The sequence below is a fragment of the Peromyscus leucopus genome, chromosome 12 (genome assembly GCF_004664715.2).
Source record: "Peromyscus leucopus breed LL Stock chromosome 12, UCI_PerLeu_2.1, whole genome shotgun sequence".
NCBI classification, from domain to species: Eukaryota; Metazoa; Chordata; class Mammalia; order Rodentia; family Cricetidae; genus Peromyscus; species Peromyscus leucopus.
This window is the reverse complement of record NC_051073.1, coordinates 76,059,252-76,076,423: the sequence shown is the minus strand read 5'-3', so window position 1 is coordinate 76,076,423 and position 17,172 is coordinate 76,059,252. Positions and strand designations below refer to the sequence as shown.

Here is a 17,172-nt window from a genome sequence, read left to right as displayed (position 1 = left end):
CATACCCACTGCAGCCTCTTTAAGTTCTCAGCTCTAGTGTCCTGCCCCTACGATGCATTCACATTGCATCAGTGCTACACACACACACACACACACACACACACACACACACACACACACACACCGGCTGAATGCCTTTCAAGAAAGTCAAGTCTCTCTTAATCTGTCTCACTGACAACCCACATGTGAACACTAACTCACATATGCATATGCACACACACAAACACACACACACACACACACACACACACACACACACACACACACACACACAGGTCCCAGAGAGATTTTTGCTCCTTTTATTTTAAAATCAAACACTATAATCAGCGAGTGTGAGCTCTCCATCTTCTTTTCTGAAAATGAATGAACCTGATTTCCCCTGAAGGACACTGAGTCAACACAAACAGTAATGTTTATGATTTCCTTAACTTTCCTTTTTATGTAAAGCAGATACAGAGATCCTCACTGAAGTGGTGAGGGAGTCCAGAGCAGGCCACACTGACTGTTGAACCTCCCCGTGTAGCCTACTGGGACCTCTTTCTTTTCCAACATCCAGAGACACTAGTGGGTATATTTCTATCACACGTGACTGTGAGGTATAAAACACACTATCAGTGTAACTGTACTGTAAATACGGCAAAGCTCCAAACCTGTTTTATGACTGTCCTTAATATGGTTGCTGAAAAGCAAGACACAAAAGCGGAAATGGATCTGAATGTGCACTATTTAATTAAGTAATTACAGACAATACTGCCCGAGGTCAGTTACTTGACACACACCCACTGTGTGTCTAGCATGGATCACAACTTCTGAATTTGTGTCTCCACCTATCGTTAACAGAAAGTTTTTCAGTGTATAACTGGACTCTTAGATTACATTTTGAGGGCAACACAATATATTAAATGACAATAGCAAAGAAACAATCACTTTTACACTCTTATCCAGGCAGAACTGAAAACAGAACCTTTTGTGGAGGCTCATATATGAATCTGTTAAGGTGAACTCCAAGTTAAACACAGAAACTAACTCTACCAGTCACAGCTTTAAAAAATATGAAGATAAGCATTATAGGTATAGCTATAATTTTACAGTCAGTATGAAACAGACATTAATTCTAAAACACAGCTGTACTAAGAAAAGGCATCAAGGATTCTTTGTTATTCAAATGATATTTTTCTATTACTAAGTGAAGTTGGTAACAAAAACACTTCACAAAGGTATGATGAGCCATACTGGAAATGTTCTTTGCCTTGATGGCATCGATGTCAATTTGTGGGCCAATGAACATCAGGCCTCTCTGTATTATTTCTCATGACCCCATATGACGACCACCCAAAGAAAGCTGAAAAAGGGAAGCGGGAGAGATGGCTTAGTGGTTAAGAGTGCTAGCTGCTCTTCTAGAGGTCCTGAGTTCAATTCCCAGGACCCATATGCTGGCTCACAACCATCTACAGTGGAATCTGATGCCCTCTTCTGGTATAAAGGCATACATGCAGCTAGAGTACTCATCCATAAAATAAATAAATCCTAAAAAAAAAGAAAAATAGTTTAAAAAGGTAATTCCAAAATTTGATCAATCCTGAGTGATAAAACAACAGCTGAAGGTATCACCATCCCTGATCTCAAATTGTACTTCAGAGATATAGTAAAGAAAACAGGATGATACTGGCCTAGAAACAGACACACTGATCAAGGGAATACAATTGAAGAGCCAATATAAATCCATACGCCAATGGACACCTGGGTTTTTTTTTTTTTTTTTTTTTTTTTTATAAAGAGGCCAGAAATACACACTGGAAAAAGATAGCATCTTCTATAAATGGTGCTGGTCAAACAGGATGGATGCATGTAGAAAAATGCAAAAAAAGATCCATACTTACCACCCTGCACAAAACTCAACTCCAAATGGATCAAAGGGCTCAAAATAAAACCAGATATGCAGGGCAGTGGTGGCGCACGCCTTTAATCCCAGCACTCGGGAGGCAGAGCCAGTTGGATCTCTGTGAGTCCAAGGCCAGCCTGGTCTACAGAGGGAGATCGAGGACAGGCACCGAAATTACACAGAGAAACCGTGACTCCAAACAACACAAAACAAAACAAAACAAAAAACAGATACACTGAACCTGATAGAAGAGAAAGGAGGGAAATAGCCTTGAACTCACTGGCGCAGGAAAAGACTTTCTGAACAGAACATCATTGGCACAGACATTAATATCAATTAATAAACAGAATCTCATGAAACTGAAAAGCTTCTGCATGGCATGGGACATCATCATTTGGACAAAGTGGAAGCCTAAACAATCGGAAAAGATTTTCACCAAGAACATGTCTAATATCCAAAATATATAAAGAACTCAAAAATCTGGATATCAAAAAGACAAATAACCCAATTAAGTTGGGGTACAGATCTAAACAGATAATTCTTAAAAAGAGGAAACTCAAATGGCGAGAAGCATTTAAAGAAATGTTCAACATCCCTAGTCGTCAGGGAAATGCAAATCAAACTACTTTGAGATTTCACTTTATACCTGTCAAAATGGCCAAGATCCATAACAATAGTGACAGCTCAGTGTGGAGTACGGAGAACACTCATCCACGGCTGGTGGGGTGTAAACTGGGACAGCCACCATGGACACCAGTATGGGAGTTTCCTCAAGAAGATGGAACTGATCTACCTCAAGATCCAGCCACACCACGCTCAGGCAGTTACACGTAAAGGGTGCTTCATTGTACTGTAGAGACACTTGCTCAACCATGTTCTTTGCTCCTCTACTCATAATATCTAGAAATTGGAAACAACCTAGATGTCCGCTAACAGATGAATGAATAAAGAAAATGTGGGACATTTCTGCAATGGACTCTATTACTCCAGTGGTTTTTTTGTTACTGTTTTGGTTTGGTTTGTTTTTAATGAAATTAACAAGCAATGGATAGAACTAAAAAAAAAAAAAAAAAAAAAAAAAGACCCTGAGTGAGGTAACCCAGACCCAGAAAGACAAACATGATCGATTGATCAGTGCATGCTCAGCCACCATCAGAGAAGCTTCCTCCTGCAGTAGATGGAAACAAATACAGAGACCCACAGCCAGACATTATACAGTGAGAGACCTTGGAACACTCAGCCCTAAATGGAATGTCTCCATCAAATTCCTCCCCTCAGGACTCAAAGAACTCTGTGGAAGAGAAGGTAGAAGGAAAGGCTTTAAGAGCCAGAGGGGTTGGAGGACACCAAGGAAATGAGGCCTTCTGAACACATCAGGACCAACACACACATGAACTCACAGAGACTGAGGCCGCATGCACAGGGCCTGCACGGGTCTGCACCAGACGGGGTCCTGGAACTGAAAGGAGCAGTGGACACAGATCTGATCCCTAACCCAGAAACTGTCTATCTTCAACTGATAGCCACTTGCAAATGAAAAATTAGTTTTCTCCCAGCAGTCTCACTGGGGAAACACACCACTCTTTAGGGTAGGCCGCATATCCAGCAGTAGACGCCTGCAGAAAACAAACCCAATGGCATCTTTGGGGGTTCCTTGTCTCATAATGTCATATTAGGGCTTTTTTCTACCTTTATTTATTATTATTAATTACTATTATCTTAACCTACAGGTTTTGCATATGTATCATGACTTCCAGTTTGTGTTTTATGGGATTCCTGAGTGTGTGAGCAGGTCTCTGTGTTTACATCTTGTGTCTTGTCTTGGGCTCTTTTCCCTCTGTTTGCTTGTTTTGTTCTATTCTGATTGTTTGTTTTTGTTTTATCTCACTATATTTTACTTTATTATTGTCCCTTAGATGCTGGTTTGTTTTCTAATGAGACAGAAAGGGGGAGCAGATATGGATGGGAGGAGAGACGGGAAGGGGCTGGGAGGGGAGAGAGAGGGGAGCCTTAACCAGAATATATTGTATTTAAAAAAAAAATCTATTTTCAATAAAAGGAAAAAAGTTCCAGTGATGTTCTTCAGAGATAGAAAAAAAAATCTTAAAATTCCTAAGGAGGCACAAAAGACCCCAGGTAGCCAGAGCAATTGCGAGCAGAACATACGCAATTTGAGATTACACCACTGAGTCCTAACAACGCAAACAGGGCGCTGACACAAAACAGACACAGGAGTCAACAGAATAAACGAAGGGCTCAGATATTAGTCCATTTCATTTTTGACAAAGACACCAAAAGTCTACACTGGAGAAGAGACACAGCTTCAATAAACGATGCTGGGAAACTGTGTACCTACATACAGAAAAATGACACTAGATCTCCCACAGAAACATAAACTTGAAGTGGATCAAAGATTTTTAACACAAAACCTGAAACCCTGGAATGGCTGGAAGAGCCTCCTGACTCCCCATTCCCCTTTCTATGAGGGAAGGTCAGTAGTCAACGAGGCCAGCTGTGATGATCGTTTGCATATGGGCACAGCAGAATCCCGAAGATGGAGGAACTCTGGCTTGGAAGAGAGTCCTGTGCAACAACCACCCTCTCCAAAGCTCAGGGCACACTGGAGAAGAGGAGGCAGGAGGTCAGAAGACGGGGAAAGGGCTGTTAAATGCCGTTCTCTAGGCACGGCACAGCCATCGCAACCATGAACTCACAGCAACTGCAGTTACCCGCACGGGGCCTGCACAAGACTGGCCCTGTCAACAGTCATTTGAGTATGGGGGATGGGCTCATGAGGGCCCACCCTTACCTCCAAACTGCTGGCTATTGATATCCTGTGAAGAGGGGACCACCGTTTTCAGTTGCGTACCCACTGTTTCAGCCCACCAGTCTCCGATGGTTGGCTCCAAACTCATACGGATGGCCCTACCTTAAAAAGCAACCTGCATCGTTAGCAATTGGAGAAATGGAAACTAAAAGTACTCTGAGTGCCCATCTGACCCTATGGTGCAACCACTATGGCCATCACTCCTCCGAGTTCTCACCAAGCTCAAAGTAGATCCTGCATATGGTCCAGTGATATGACTCCTTGGCATGCACCCAAAGACTCAATATCCTACTCAACACTTGCTTAGCCATGATCATTGCTGCTCTATTCGTAATAGCTAGGAAATTGAAACAACTTAGATGTTCACAGCGATGAGTAGCTAATAATAATGTGGCATACACACACACACACACACACACACACACACATATACACAATGAAATTCTATTCGGCTGCAAAGAGAAATGAAATTATAAAATTTGCAGATGGATTAATGTAAATGGAAAATAGTGTACTGAGTTAACCCAGACTCAGAAAAATAAATGCCATGTGATCTCTTTTATTTGTAGATTCTAGCTCTGAATCTTTAGATTGAAGTATAGAACCTGAACTAAGGACACAGAAGTCAGGAAAGTAGAAAGGGACTGTGGGGTGGAGGGAGCTCCAGAGGGAGATGAAAGGACTTGGGTTCAATGAAGAGGGAAAGGGGGATGATGGGGGAGGACTCCATCTGAGGAGGAGGAAGGGAAGGTAATACAGAGGGAAGTGGAGGAAGGAGAGATAAATAACACTAAGGGTGTTTGGAAAATCCACTCAAATATTCATATATAAATGTTTGTGTACATGCATACATACAATGCAGTTATGTCATGAGGGGTGATAATGCTCCCACAAGAGCCGTAGACGATCTATCAAAAACCCCAGTGTCAGGCAACAGAAAGCTCCCTTCAAGTTATTGGCCAGGTGAGTCCAAGAGACTCCCAAAACAATATAGGCTATTGCCATTGTCCTTGACTGGCTTCTGGGACCTGAAGGTAAAACCCATTGCTGAAGATATTACAAACTTCTGACAGGACTTGGAGGTATTAAACTAGAACTGACTTGGAAGCCTCATATTTGAATACTAACTCTCATAGCATCAGAAGGTCCCATACAAGCTGCCAATGGGTAATCAGTAGTCCTACCAAGCTGTAAAGCCTACAAATCACAACAATAATCCAACTGGCAAGATATCCTTAATGGTGCCTATGGTGGTTTGAAAGAAAATGGCCCCCAAAGGGAGTGGCACTACTAGGAAGTGTGGCCTTGTTGAAGTGAGTGTGGCCTTGTTGAAGGAAGTGTGTCACTGTGGAGGCGGGCTCTGAGGTCTCATATATACTCAAGCCATGCCCAGTCAGACAGTCTGCTTCCTAAGCTGCCTTCTGATCAAGATATGCCTGCATGCATCACAGGACTAAACCTCTGAAACTGTAAGCTGCCACCTCAATGAAATGTTTTCCTTAATAAGAGTGGCTGTGGTCATGGTGTCTCTTCACAGCAATAGAAACCATAAGATAATGTCATAGTGGCACATCTATCTTGGAAGTGACAAACAGCTGACTGGCTGGACTTAAGGCCTGCTCGACAGCAGGTAATTCATATCTAGGACTGTACAGCTACTCAACTGGCCACTGCTGTAGATGTTATAGACCCTAGAGGAGACACCACTACTGTCATTTCCATAAGCCAATATGATGTATAGTTGTATTGTAAGTACTTATCCTACACCTACAGATATCTATAGATCTCGCCCCTCATCAGAGAAGCTTGTCTTTGCAGTGGACAGAGACCACGACAGAAATATACAACTGGTCAAAATGTAGAGATCAGGTGACAATGGGGTGTCCTGTGAACCGTCTACAATGCAATCCCTACCTCTAAGGCTCAGGGAACATCCCAGAAGAAAGGACAGAGAGGATATGGGAGCCACAGGACCAGGATGCCTAAAGGCGACGCAGTGCCTTGCAGGCATGGCAGGGAGTCTGCACCCATGAAATCTCAACAATACGGTTTCCTAAACAAGACCGGCACAATAACAGACCAGTCAACATGTCGATGCAGACGGGAAATTTCAAACGGCCTCACCCCTAGCCGAGGAGCTACAGGCAATGGCTTCTGAGAGAGGAAGAAGCAATCTTCTTCAGGTACAAACCACCAAATGGATTATCCAATCCCAACTGGTCATCCCATGAGAACACCACTAAATGGACTCAGTAGATTCGGGGTGCTATTTTGTTGGTTTGTTTGGTTTGGTGTGTGTAATTATAGAGGATGGAGTAAGGGACATGGTAGGAGTTGGAGTTGGGAAAGGAAGAAGTGAAAATTATGTAAATAGAGTATGTATTTTCTAAAAATGTTTTAAATTGAAAAAAGAAATAAAATGATAACAAATGCTGGAAGGGTGTGGAGAAAGGGAATCCTTATTCACTGTTGGCAGGGATGCAAACTTGAGTAGCCACTATGGAAATCAGTGTGGAAGTTTCTCAAAGGCTAAAAATAGACCGACCATATGACTCAGCTAAAGCACTCCTGAGAATGTGCCCAAAGGATTTCACTTCCTACTACAGAGACACTTTCACATCCATGTTCGTTGCTGCTCTGCTCAAAATAGATGTGAAATGGAATCAAACTAGATGTCACCAACTGACAAGTGGGTAATGAGTAAGTGGTACATAAAACCAAATTAGGAAATCTGCAGGGAAATGGATGGAACTGAAAAATATTACCCTGACTGAGGTAACCCAGCTCAGAAAGACAAACTCCATGTTTTCACTCATTAGCGGATCCTAGCTTTCAAATTTTAGATGTGTGTGTTTACCCTGGAGTGACTAGAGGCCAGGAAGTTAGAAAAGGACCACTGTTGGGGCTGGGGAGGAGGCCTCGGGGGCGAGGGGAGCAGAACACGTGCTATGAAGGCACCGGGGAGGGACACAGACAGAGGAGATGGTTCAGTGTCTACAGACATGGGGTAGTGGAAGAGGAGAGGTTGAGAGAGCTGGCCAAAACTAAGGACATGCGAAAAACTCACCTAGGAACCTACTTTGTAAACTAACTTAAAAATACAATTTAAGACCAATTGTGGTGAGTTTGAAGCCAGCCTATTCTACATAGCAAGTTCCAGGGCAGCCACAGTTATATAGTGATATCCTGTCTAAAACACAAACAAAAATTACAACTTAAAAAAAAAAAGTTAGCCAGGAGGTGGTGGCGCATGCCTTTGATCCCAGCACTTGGGAGGCAGAGGCAGGAGGATCTTTGTGAGTTTGAGGCCAGGCTGGTCTACAGAGCGAGTTCCAGAACAGGCTCCAAAACTACACAGAGAAACCCTGTCTTGCAAAACCAAAAAGAAAAAAAGTTTGAATAGACATATCCAGCATGGGTAGATAATGCTTCTCCCAAAAGCCATGGATACCAGCTGTAGGTGTAAGACACTTTCCTATAGAGGATTGGTCATGGAGGCCCAAGAGGTCCCTAAAACAATACAGGTTATTACCAATGCTCTTGGTTGCCCTTAAGAACTTGATGGTAAGGCCATATTGCTGAAGACACCACATATCTTGGTTACAGGACATAGAAAATCACACTGGAAATGAGATGGAAGCTTCATTCATGCTAGATAGCTCTCACCATGCCACGTAGGTTGCTGGCAGAGAAAAGTCATCAACAGTCTTACCCAGCTGTGAAACCCTGGCATTAAAATACTGGCCTGCCAGGCAGGACATGCCCACTCATACAATAATGGCATGAATGCTATGGCGTAACCAACCACATCGTGACTGAATTAGAGGGCCGTGAGGGGGAATGCATACCTGGTACTGTGTGATGGTTAGTTTTCAATGTGGCAGAATACAGTGTCTTCTGGGAGATGGGCCTCTGGGCATGCCCATTGGGGATTATCTTAGTTACGTTAACTGATGTAGGAAGACCCATCTTAACTGTGAGTGGGGTCATTGTTGGACAGCAGATTCTGGACTATATAAAACTGAGAAAGAGAGTTGGACACAACATGCATTCCTTGCTCTTTTCTCCTTTAGATGGAATGTGAACCGCTGTTCCAGTTCCCTGCTTCTCTGACTTCCCTGCCAGGATGGGCTTACACCTTGAACTGTGAGCTAAAATAAATTCTTCCTGTCTTCGGGTACTTTTTATGTTATTTTCTGTTGCTGTAACCACAGCAACTTATAAAATAAAGTGGTTAATTGGGCATATGGTTCCAGAGGGTTAGAGTCTCTGATAGTTGAGCAGAGCATGGTGGCCGGAACAGCTCAGAGATCACACCTCAAACCACAAACAGGAAGCAGGGAGAGCTAATTCAAAGCCCAGGCTCCAGTGGCCTTTCCTCCAGCAAGGTCACCCCGAATCCTCCCCAGACAGCCACCAACTGGGGATGAAGTCTTCAAATGCCTGAGACTTACGGGTGACATTTCATTCAAACCGCCACACCACTGGGCGGTGGTGGTGCACACCTTTAATCCCAGCACTCGGGAGGCAGAGGCAGGTGGATCTCTGTGAGTTTGAGGCCAGCCTGGGCTACAAAGCAAGATCCAGGATAGGCACCAAAAATACACAGAGAAACCCTGTCTCAAAAAGCCAAAAAACAAACAAACAAAACAAAACAAAACAAAAAAACCGCCACGCTTTTGCCAGGATATTTTATCACAGCGATACATTATAAACCTGGTCAGAGGTCCTGAGGTCACAGGCCCCAATAAAGAACCTACCTCCGTTGTTTTCCTAAATGGACATGGTATCAAACTACCTACTAAACATGTATGCTTACGCTTCTGTTCTCAGTACTGCTCAGTGTGAGCTGTTGGCAGCGGGTGAGTTAACACAGACACTCAGACTTCAGCGTGTGTAGACAAGCATTCTGTTTTATGCTGTTGGTGAGGTGGACACATTCTTGAGCACCAGTCTAATGGAGGACACCTATCAGCCTTCTCCAGCTCTGACATCTCTCAATAGACTTACCCAGAACATTAGTCCACATCTCCCACCCAAGACCTGAGCTTTCCTCTTCAACCACCAGTCAAGGTCAAGCAGGACCTTCAGTCTTATGGAGAAATAAAGGGTAGAAGCTGACTGTTCTACCTAACTACGCTCTTCCCCTCCGGCTACGTTTCACTATCACCGCGTTGAATATATTCCCTGTAGCCTCAATTATGGGTGTGACAGAGCTATCCTTTAGAAGAAGCAACCAGGGATTGCCAGGGAAAACAGAAAGTATGAGGTTCCCTAGTGTTAGTGGTATGGATGTGGGGAAAGAGAACACTAGAATAAAAACTACAGTGCTAACCTACGAACAAAGTTCATTTGCTCTGAAGTTCTTTTTCTTTTTTTTTTTTTTTTTTTTTTTTTTTTTTTTTTTTTTTTTTTTTTTTTTTTTTTTTGGTTTTTCGAGACAGGGTTTCTCTTGTGTAGCTTTGCGCCTTTCCTGGAACTCACCTGGTAGCCCAGGCTGGCCTCGAACTCAGAGATCTGCCTGCCTCTGCCTCCCGAGTGCTGGGATTAAAGGTGTGCACCACCACCGCCCGGCCCATTACTCTGAAGTTCTAACAGCTAAATTCTCTCATCAGCTCTTTACCTCTGTACAGGACATTGACCAACAGGGATTCGATTATATCCAAATGCTGCAGATTGCTGTGCCTGAAGACCAGGCTGCTTCCCACCCCTTAGGTAGCATACAGTCTGCCCTAAACTGCCCTGAAAATTCCCTCCAGCCCTGCCTCTGTCTCCATTCTTCCATCTTCTCTGGAGACAGCCTTTCTTTAGATATGCTAATATCATCTTAGGTGACATTAAGTCCCACTCTGACTGCTTTCAACCTGAAAGGAACAGACATCTTCTGAGATGCATTCTGCAGGAAATCGAGCTCATCTATTATGTGACTTTAGGAAGCCAACTCTGAGTTCTGCTAGTGGCACCTACATCACATCATGTACACCCACTCAACCCCACCTGTCATCCCCTAATCACTTTCTCTTTCATAAGCCTTCACTTGAGTTTTATTCTCCAAATCCAGTGACCTCTTTACAGCTCTCACTCACTCCGCTGGATTTCATTACTGTAAATGACACTTGCCCATTTCTAAAACACTTTCTCCATCGTTGGCTCTAATGGACTTGAGCTATTGGTTCTGCTCATTAACTCTAAATTTCTCTGTTCTGGTTCTGGGTCAGATTCCAGCATCAGGCATACCTGGATCCAGATACGAGCTCTAGTCCTAACTAGCTATATGCTCGTGAGGCAGCTTCTTGACTCCACTGGGTCTTCTTTACCAACTTTGAAATGAACAGAATGGCATTGATTGTCGAGAATATCCCCAGCACAGTCAGTTTAGTCCGTCACAAAGTAATCAGTGAGCAAACATGAACAATCACTTCCATGTCCTAATTCTCAGCTCCTGGGACTCTGTTGGCTTTTTGCCTTGAAGAATCTATCTCAAATTGCTTTGACTAATACTTTAGTATATTCCTGAAGTAATGATTGCAAGGCTAAATCTTTCATCCTCTTCTGCAGAAAAAAAAAATCAGGAGTGTAACTGGCAATATCTAAGGAACAACCTGATGAGTATTGGTTACATCTTCCTGTTCCTTCTTCCAGAATTCACTGCCCTTTGCCTGTTCAGCACTCCATTTGAAGATTTGTCTTCTCTAGCCATTTCCGGGTTTATCCTCATGTACTGACTCTCCACACTTGTCTGAAGAGAGAGCCTAAGGGTTTTCTTTATTCTTTGCCCCGTGTCTTCTTACTCTTGGAGATACCACACTTCACCGTGGCTCCAACTACAACCTCTAGTTAACAGAAAACTTTCATACAATCTCTGGCCCAAACCTCCCCTCTGAGTTCTCCAACCCTGTATGCAACTAAGACCACATAAACTCGACAAATCCAAACCCAACTTTATGACCACCCATATCACTTGCTCTCCATTTATCCCAGCTGTAAAGGACGGAAGCCTAGAAGCTGATCCTAATAAACTTCCCATTCCTTCCCCTCACCCCAAGTCTACTCACACCCATACATTTCACCTCAAACACATCTCACATTCACCCACCTACATCTCTAATTTCTTCTTCCTTCTAAACCAATGTCTACTCAAGGACAAAAGTCTACTTTCTAATATCTTCATATGGTTTACTCTCTCCCACCTCTCTTCTGAAGCCAAGCCACGACTTCCCCCTCCTCTCAAAACTGTTCTTAGAAACCCTCATTCATTCATTCATTCATTCATTCATTCATTCATTCAACTCAACATCGTTCTTACCAGGAAAAGGTTAAGTAACACAGTAAGTAACACTCTTAACACAGTAAGAGTCTGTAGTTTCCATCGTCTACAAGGTTTACAAAAGTCCTAGTTTATTCCTCAAAAACTAGTCATTATCCAAACACGCTAATTATGCAAGAATGCACCAATGAGTCTATACTTTACATGTCTTCTATAAACATGGACATATTTTCAGCCTTTTCTATTTTCTACGGTTATGAACTTCACAGTTTTGACATCCATCATATATATAACATCCATCACATATACTGAACTTGCTTAACTGTTCTGCTTCTCTCTTTCTCAAGTATGGTAGGATATCTCTCATTTTGCATTCTCAGCTTCAATGAACAAACCAATGGTGTCCTCATCTATACGAGTGCTACTTTAAAGGAATTACAAAAATTCATGAGGCACACCCTTAGACACTGTTTAAAGGGAGGGATGCAGCTGTATTCATATCTGTATTGCGTTTCTATAACATCTCATGAAAAGAAAACATGTGAGATACATAGAACAGATTATAAGAATCCTGACAGACAACAAGGTTCCCAAACACGTTAACTGTTTCTACTCAAGAACAATTTTATTTTGGTGAAGGTGTAGTAAGAACTGATACCCAACCAAGAGACGGGGGGACAGAAACAGAGCACCTGGCAGCTCTGGGCACCACAGCCGCTCATGAACAGGAGTGGGAGCCTGGCAGAGACGAAAAAGAACAGATGAAGGTCTGGGGGGACAGCCCAGCGAGCAAAGTGCTTGCCGCGCAAGTGAGAAGACCCAAGTTCAAATCCGCAGACCCCACAGAAAAGCCAAGCACGGAAGCCTGTGTCAGCAACCCCAGAGCTTCCTACCTGAGACAGGAGGTGGGCAGAGAAGAGTCCCCAGAAGCTCACAGACCAGCCAGTCTGCAGACAACAAAGACACTCTGACCCAAACAAGGGGGAAGGCGGAGGACAGACCCCAGGGCCTCACACACACCCTCACTCGTACACAAACACACAAGTGTGTACAGACATAAACACTATACACACATACTTATACACACAGAGACACCACACACCCTCACTCATACACATGTACACATACTGACACTACACACACACTCACTCACAGAAACACACACATATGTACAGATATAAACATTACACACAGAAAAGAAATCATAAAGAACTACAAATATCATTATACCTGATGGAAATCCTTTCCTAAATTTGGATTATTTATCAGTCCCTTGTCTCTTAAAAGAAAACAGGAAGCATTGTGGAACCCATCTGAGTTATCTGCTCATTCTAATTTCCTTTTTTTAAGAGGATTGCGTATAGAAAGCACAGATCAAGAGGCAGCAGCAAAATCCCTGTGTTGGTGGGACCACAGCAATTTAGTTGACCAGCTCCCATTGACCCAGATGGACATCACAACACAAGATGGAGAGCGCATTTAGGCAACCAGGTAATATGGAACAGCCTCAAGAATGCTCCTTAGCAAACCGCTGTCGGCTTCAAGGGCAGGTCTATCAGCAGGCTGCAGGACTCTGTGGCCTTCCCTCTCAACTGCTTTATCGATAACTAGAGTAAAGGCATAGACGTTTACCACAGGCACAATGACATGAACACAGGAGGAATAATACACACGTAAACACACAAAAACTATGCACACCCAGTCATAGAGCCAAGACTGAAATCACAGTAACTTAGGAAAATGGGCTAATTCTCATATAATAAAATAACGGGGTGGGGGGGGTTCCTAAGGTATCAGAACTTGTCTCCAAAAACACACGTACAGCTTTGAGAGAGGCAAGCCATGGATGAACTGCCACCGTTTTCAAAGCTCACTTAGCGGCATGAGCAGACAACAAGCTGAGTCTGAGGGAGCAGCGGCAGCTTGGCGTGACGAGGTATCCGAGAAGGGCTAACATCACGAAGCTAGGCAAAGGCAGAGTGGCCCCTCAGAGACGACAGGCAGCGGTCCTGGTCCCCACCGGCCAGACCAAAACTCAGGTGCTTTCCACCTAACATCAGCACCCGTGTTCAGAACAAAACAACCAGGATGGCTAGGAACAGGGCTACTTTTCTATAAGAGGAAGGACAGCCGGGAATGGCAGGCGGTTCAGAAACAGGACACAGCAATGGCCTCAGTGAAAAATGGTGGCTATCTCCACCCACTAAGTCATTCAGTAAGCACGAAGTTCAAACCTGGGATGCAGAGAGAAAATGGGCACGTGTACAAGAAATTCTTTATGTATTCAAACGTGCATATCTGGAGTGGAGACCACCACGATCTGAGAAGAATTTAAGATTTAGTAAGAAGGGAGATAGCAAAATGGTTCAGTGAGCTGAAGACACTGGCCTCATAAGCCTGGTACCCTGAGTTGGATTCCCCAAAATCCACAAAGTTGTCCTCTGACCTTCACATGTGAGTCACGGCGCTCACGCGCGTGCACACACACATACACACATACACACATACACACACACACACACACACACACACACACACACGATTTCATAAGGTACATGTAAGAACAGAGGAAAGAGTAGATCAGGAAGACTGTCGAGAATCCAGGCTCATCAGTGAGGAGAAATCGGTTTGAGCAGATGCGGACTTTCCAGGAGTCAACTCCACCTGCAAGGGCAGTTGCTTAAGTAAGAAAGGCTGGGCCCACGCTAACTTCTTCACATCCCTCAGTATGAACAGGACGCTTGCGGGAGGTGGACTCCCATGGAATATATTCCACTTCTGTCCTTCAGCCCCAAATTTCCTACTCCGAAGCCACAGTTGTGATGAGAAGCAAAAACTTCCTGTTTGGCCTCATCAGCAGAGGAAACAGCAACAAAACCAATGTCTGCCGAGTCTATAAGGAAAAAGCAAAGACTTTCTATCCTTTACTTCATAATTCAACTAAGATATTCAAATATCCTCAATTAATGCAAATAAAGATTAGTTACATATCACATCTCTCCTTGTGAGCCATTTGCTTCTGAATAACAGGAAAAAGAAGTTTGATTGAAGATCACTTGGAAAATGTGTCTTAAACACTCTAAAGCCCTCTAATCTAAGATTATGTGGAAACAGACTGTAGAATGTTTCTAAAAAGAAATGATTCATCAGTCAGATTAAGCTAAATGCCGAAGTAATCAAATTGTGGAATTCTGATTAAATGGATACTTAAGTTTAATCTATTTAAAACTTGCAGGATAAACAGAAAGGGCCTGGCCTAGACTAGTTCTGGCTTGGCTCAAATGCTGTAACTAGGTGTCTAAGGAGTTTGCTCTTCAAACTGTTTAACTTCTTAGAAGCCATCCTTCATACTTCTTTCTCGGTCTGAATAAATGAGAATCACCTGGGCTTCTCTGAGCTCTTTCTGTTAAACAGCATTAGAAAAAGGCAAGAAAGTGAAAGGGGCATGTGCGTGCCTACCCCCACCCCTGAAAACGTCCCTGCCACTAGGCACTCGCTCCGGCGGCTTTGCCACCTCTAAGCAAGTACATTAAAGAAAAAGCAAAGAACACCAGACCCAGGCTTCCCTGGGCCAGAGAGGTCCCCTTTTGTGACTGCAGCCAGGCTCCCCGGGGATTTCCTCCCGTCGTCCCGGCAGCGCCGGGCCGCAGGCGGGCGACCGCAGGCCGACGCGGTTCCACTTACAGTGACACCATCCCAGGTGACAGCACCAGTGCAGCTTGAAGCACTTGCCGTGGCTGTGCGTGGCGCAGATGGACAGCCCGTCGCACGGCTGGAAGTCGGGTCTGCGGGCGGCGCAGCTCCGCGCCAGGGCCTGCGCCTCGTCCACTTTCTCGCTCTTCCAGCCGCGCTCGGGCGCCGCGGCGGCACTCATCTCTCCCGGCGCGGAGCGGGGGCCGGAGCCCGGGAGCAGAGGCGCGGGGCGGGCAGGACGCGGGCGAGCTGCGGGCTGGAGGAGGCGCGGCGGGGACCGGCTGGCGGAGGAGCCGCCCCGGGAGGGCGCAGCGACCGGGCCGGGCCTGCCACCTCCGGCCGCCCTGGTCCCTTTTCCTGCGCCCTCCTCCTTGCTCCCTCCTCCCTTCTTTCTCCTCTCCACCCTCCTGCCTGCTCCCACCTCCCTTCTCTCTCTTTCGTCCTCCCCTCTGCTCCCTCCTCTCTGCTCCCCCCCCACCCACTCGGGCCGCCACGCCTGCACGCGCACGCGCACACTTAGGCTGCCGCGCCCCTCGGCGAGCCTGGCCCCCGCGAGTCGGTCCCACGCGCCTGTCGGAGCGGAGGGCGGGCCGCGAGGACGGTCAGCTGGGTCCCGACACGCACACGTCCCGCACGAGCCCGCCCTCTCGTGGGGTGGGGTGGGGGGTGGCTCTGGCCACAGCTGCCTTCTCCCGCATCCTTTCGGCACACTGTCCAGCCTGGCCCTGGCACTCCCTCCCCTGGCGTGCCACGGCGTCCTGCGGGGCTCGCACTCGCCCCCGCCGCGGTCCGACAGTGACCCGAGACCTGAGACCCGAGACCTAGCGGGTTCCTCCCAGCGCCAGCCACCCAGAACTAGTGCTGGGTTGGGGCGTCGGGCAGCTGGGGTGGGAGGTTGTGTTAGGCTTGTGTCCTGATAGATGGGGGTGGGGTGTTCACTGAGTACTTGTAATGTCTATGTGTGTGGCCTGTGCGTACGGTCGAGTGGTCGAGTTGGGGGTGGGAGCGGGGGAGTGAGTGTGAACGCCACAGTGTGTGTGTGAGCCTGATTAGCTGCATAGGTTGAACATGTGTGTGTGGCCGTGTGGTGGGCTGGAATGGCGTAGAGAGCTTATGCATGGAATGTATGTGTGGAGTTGACACGGACGTGGGCACACAGATGGGACCGCCGTGGGGCCCAGCCTGGCCAATGGGTGTGGCTGCCCAGGCAGCAGCGTCCCCTCCCACCTCCCCAAGTCTGCTCGGCTGTCTTCCCTCCTGACCACAACTTGCATCAAATAGGTTTTCCATCCCAGGCTGAACCAGAGAAGAGGAAAGGAATCCTTCTTCCTAGGGAGCCGCGCTGGGAATCAGCTGTCCCTGCAGTGGGTGCCAGGACCCAGCCTGGAACACGGAAAGGAGGGAACGCCCTCCTTAGGCTTCCTCGCCAAACGCTTCTCAAGGCCAAGGGAAATGCCTGTAATTGCCGAGGGTCAGAACCCCTCAGCACAAATGCTGGACTGG

At 45.7% G+C, this 17,172-nt stretch overlaps 1 protein-coding gene across 1 annotated transcript in view; it reads right to left on the bottom strand.

The window, feature by feature from the left end:
• C12H3orf70 (chromosome 12 C3orf70 homolog) overlaps positions 1-16,059 on the bottom strand; it is a 46,142-nt gene extending 30,083 nt beyond the window's left edge. The window contains exon 1 of the mRNA XM_028859193.2: positions 15,661-16,059. Coding sequence (XP_028715026.1) covers positions 15,661-15,850 — 190 coding nt within the window. The 5' untranslated portion in view covers positions 15,851-16,059. The remainder of the gene's footprint in view (positions 1-15,660) is intronic.
• Between the last annotated feature and the right edge of the window lie 1,113 nt (positions 16,060-17,172).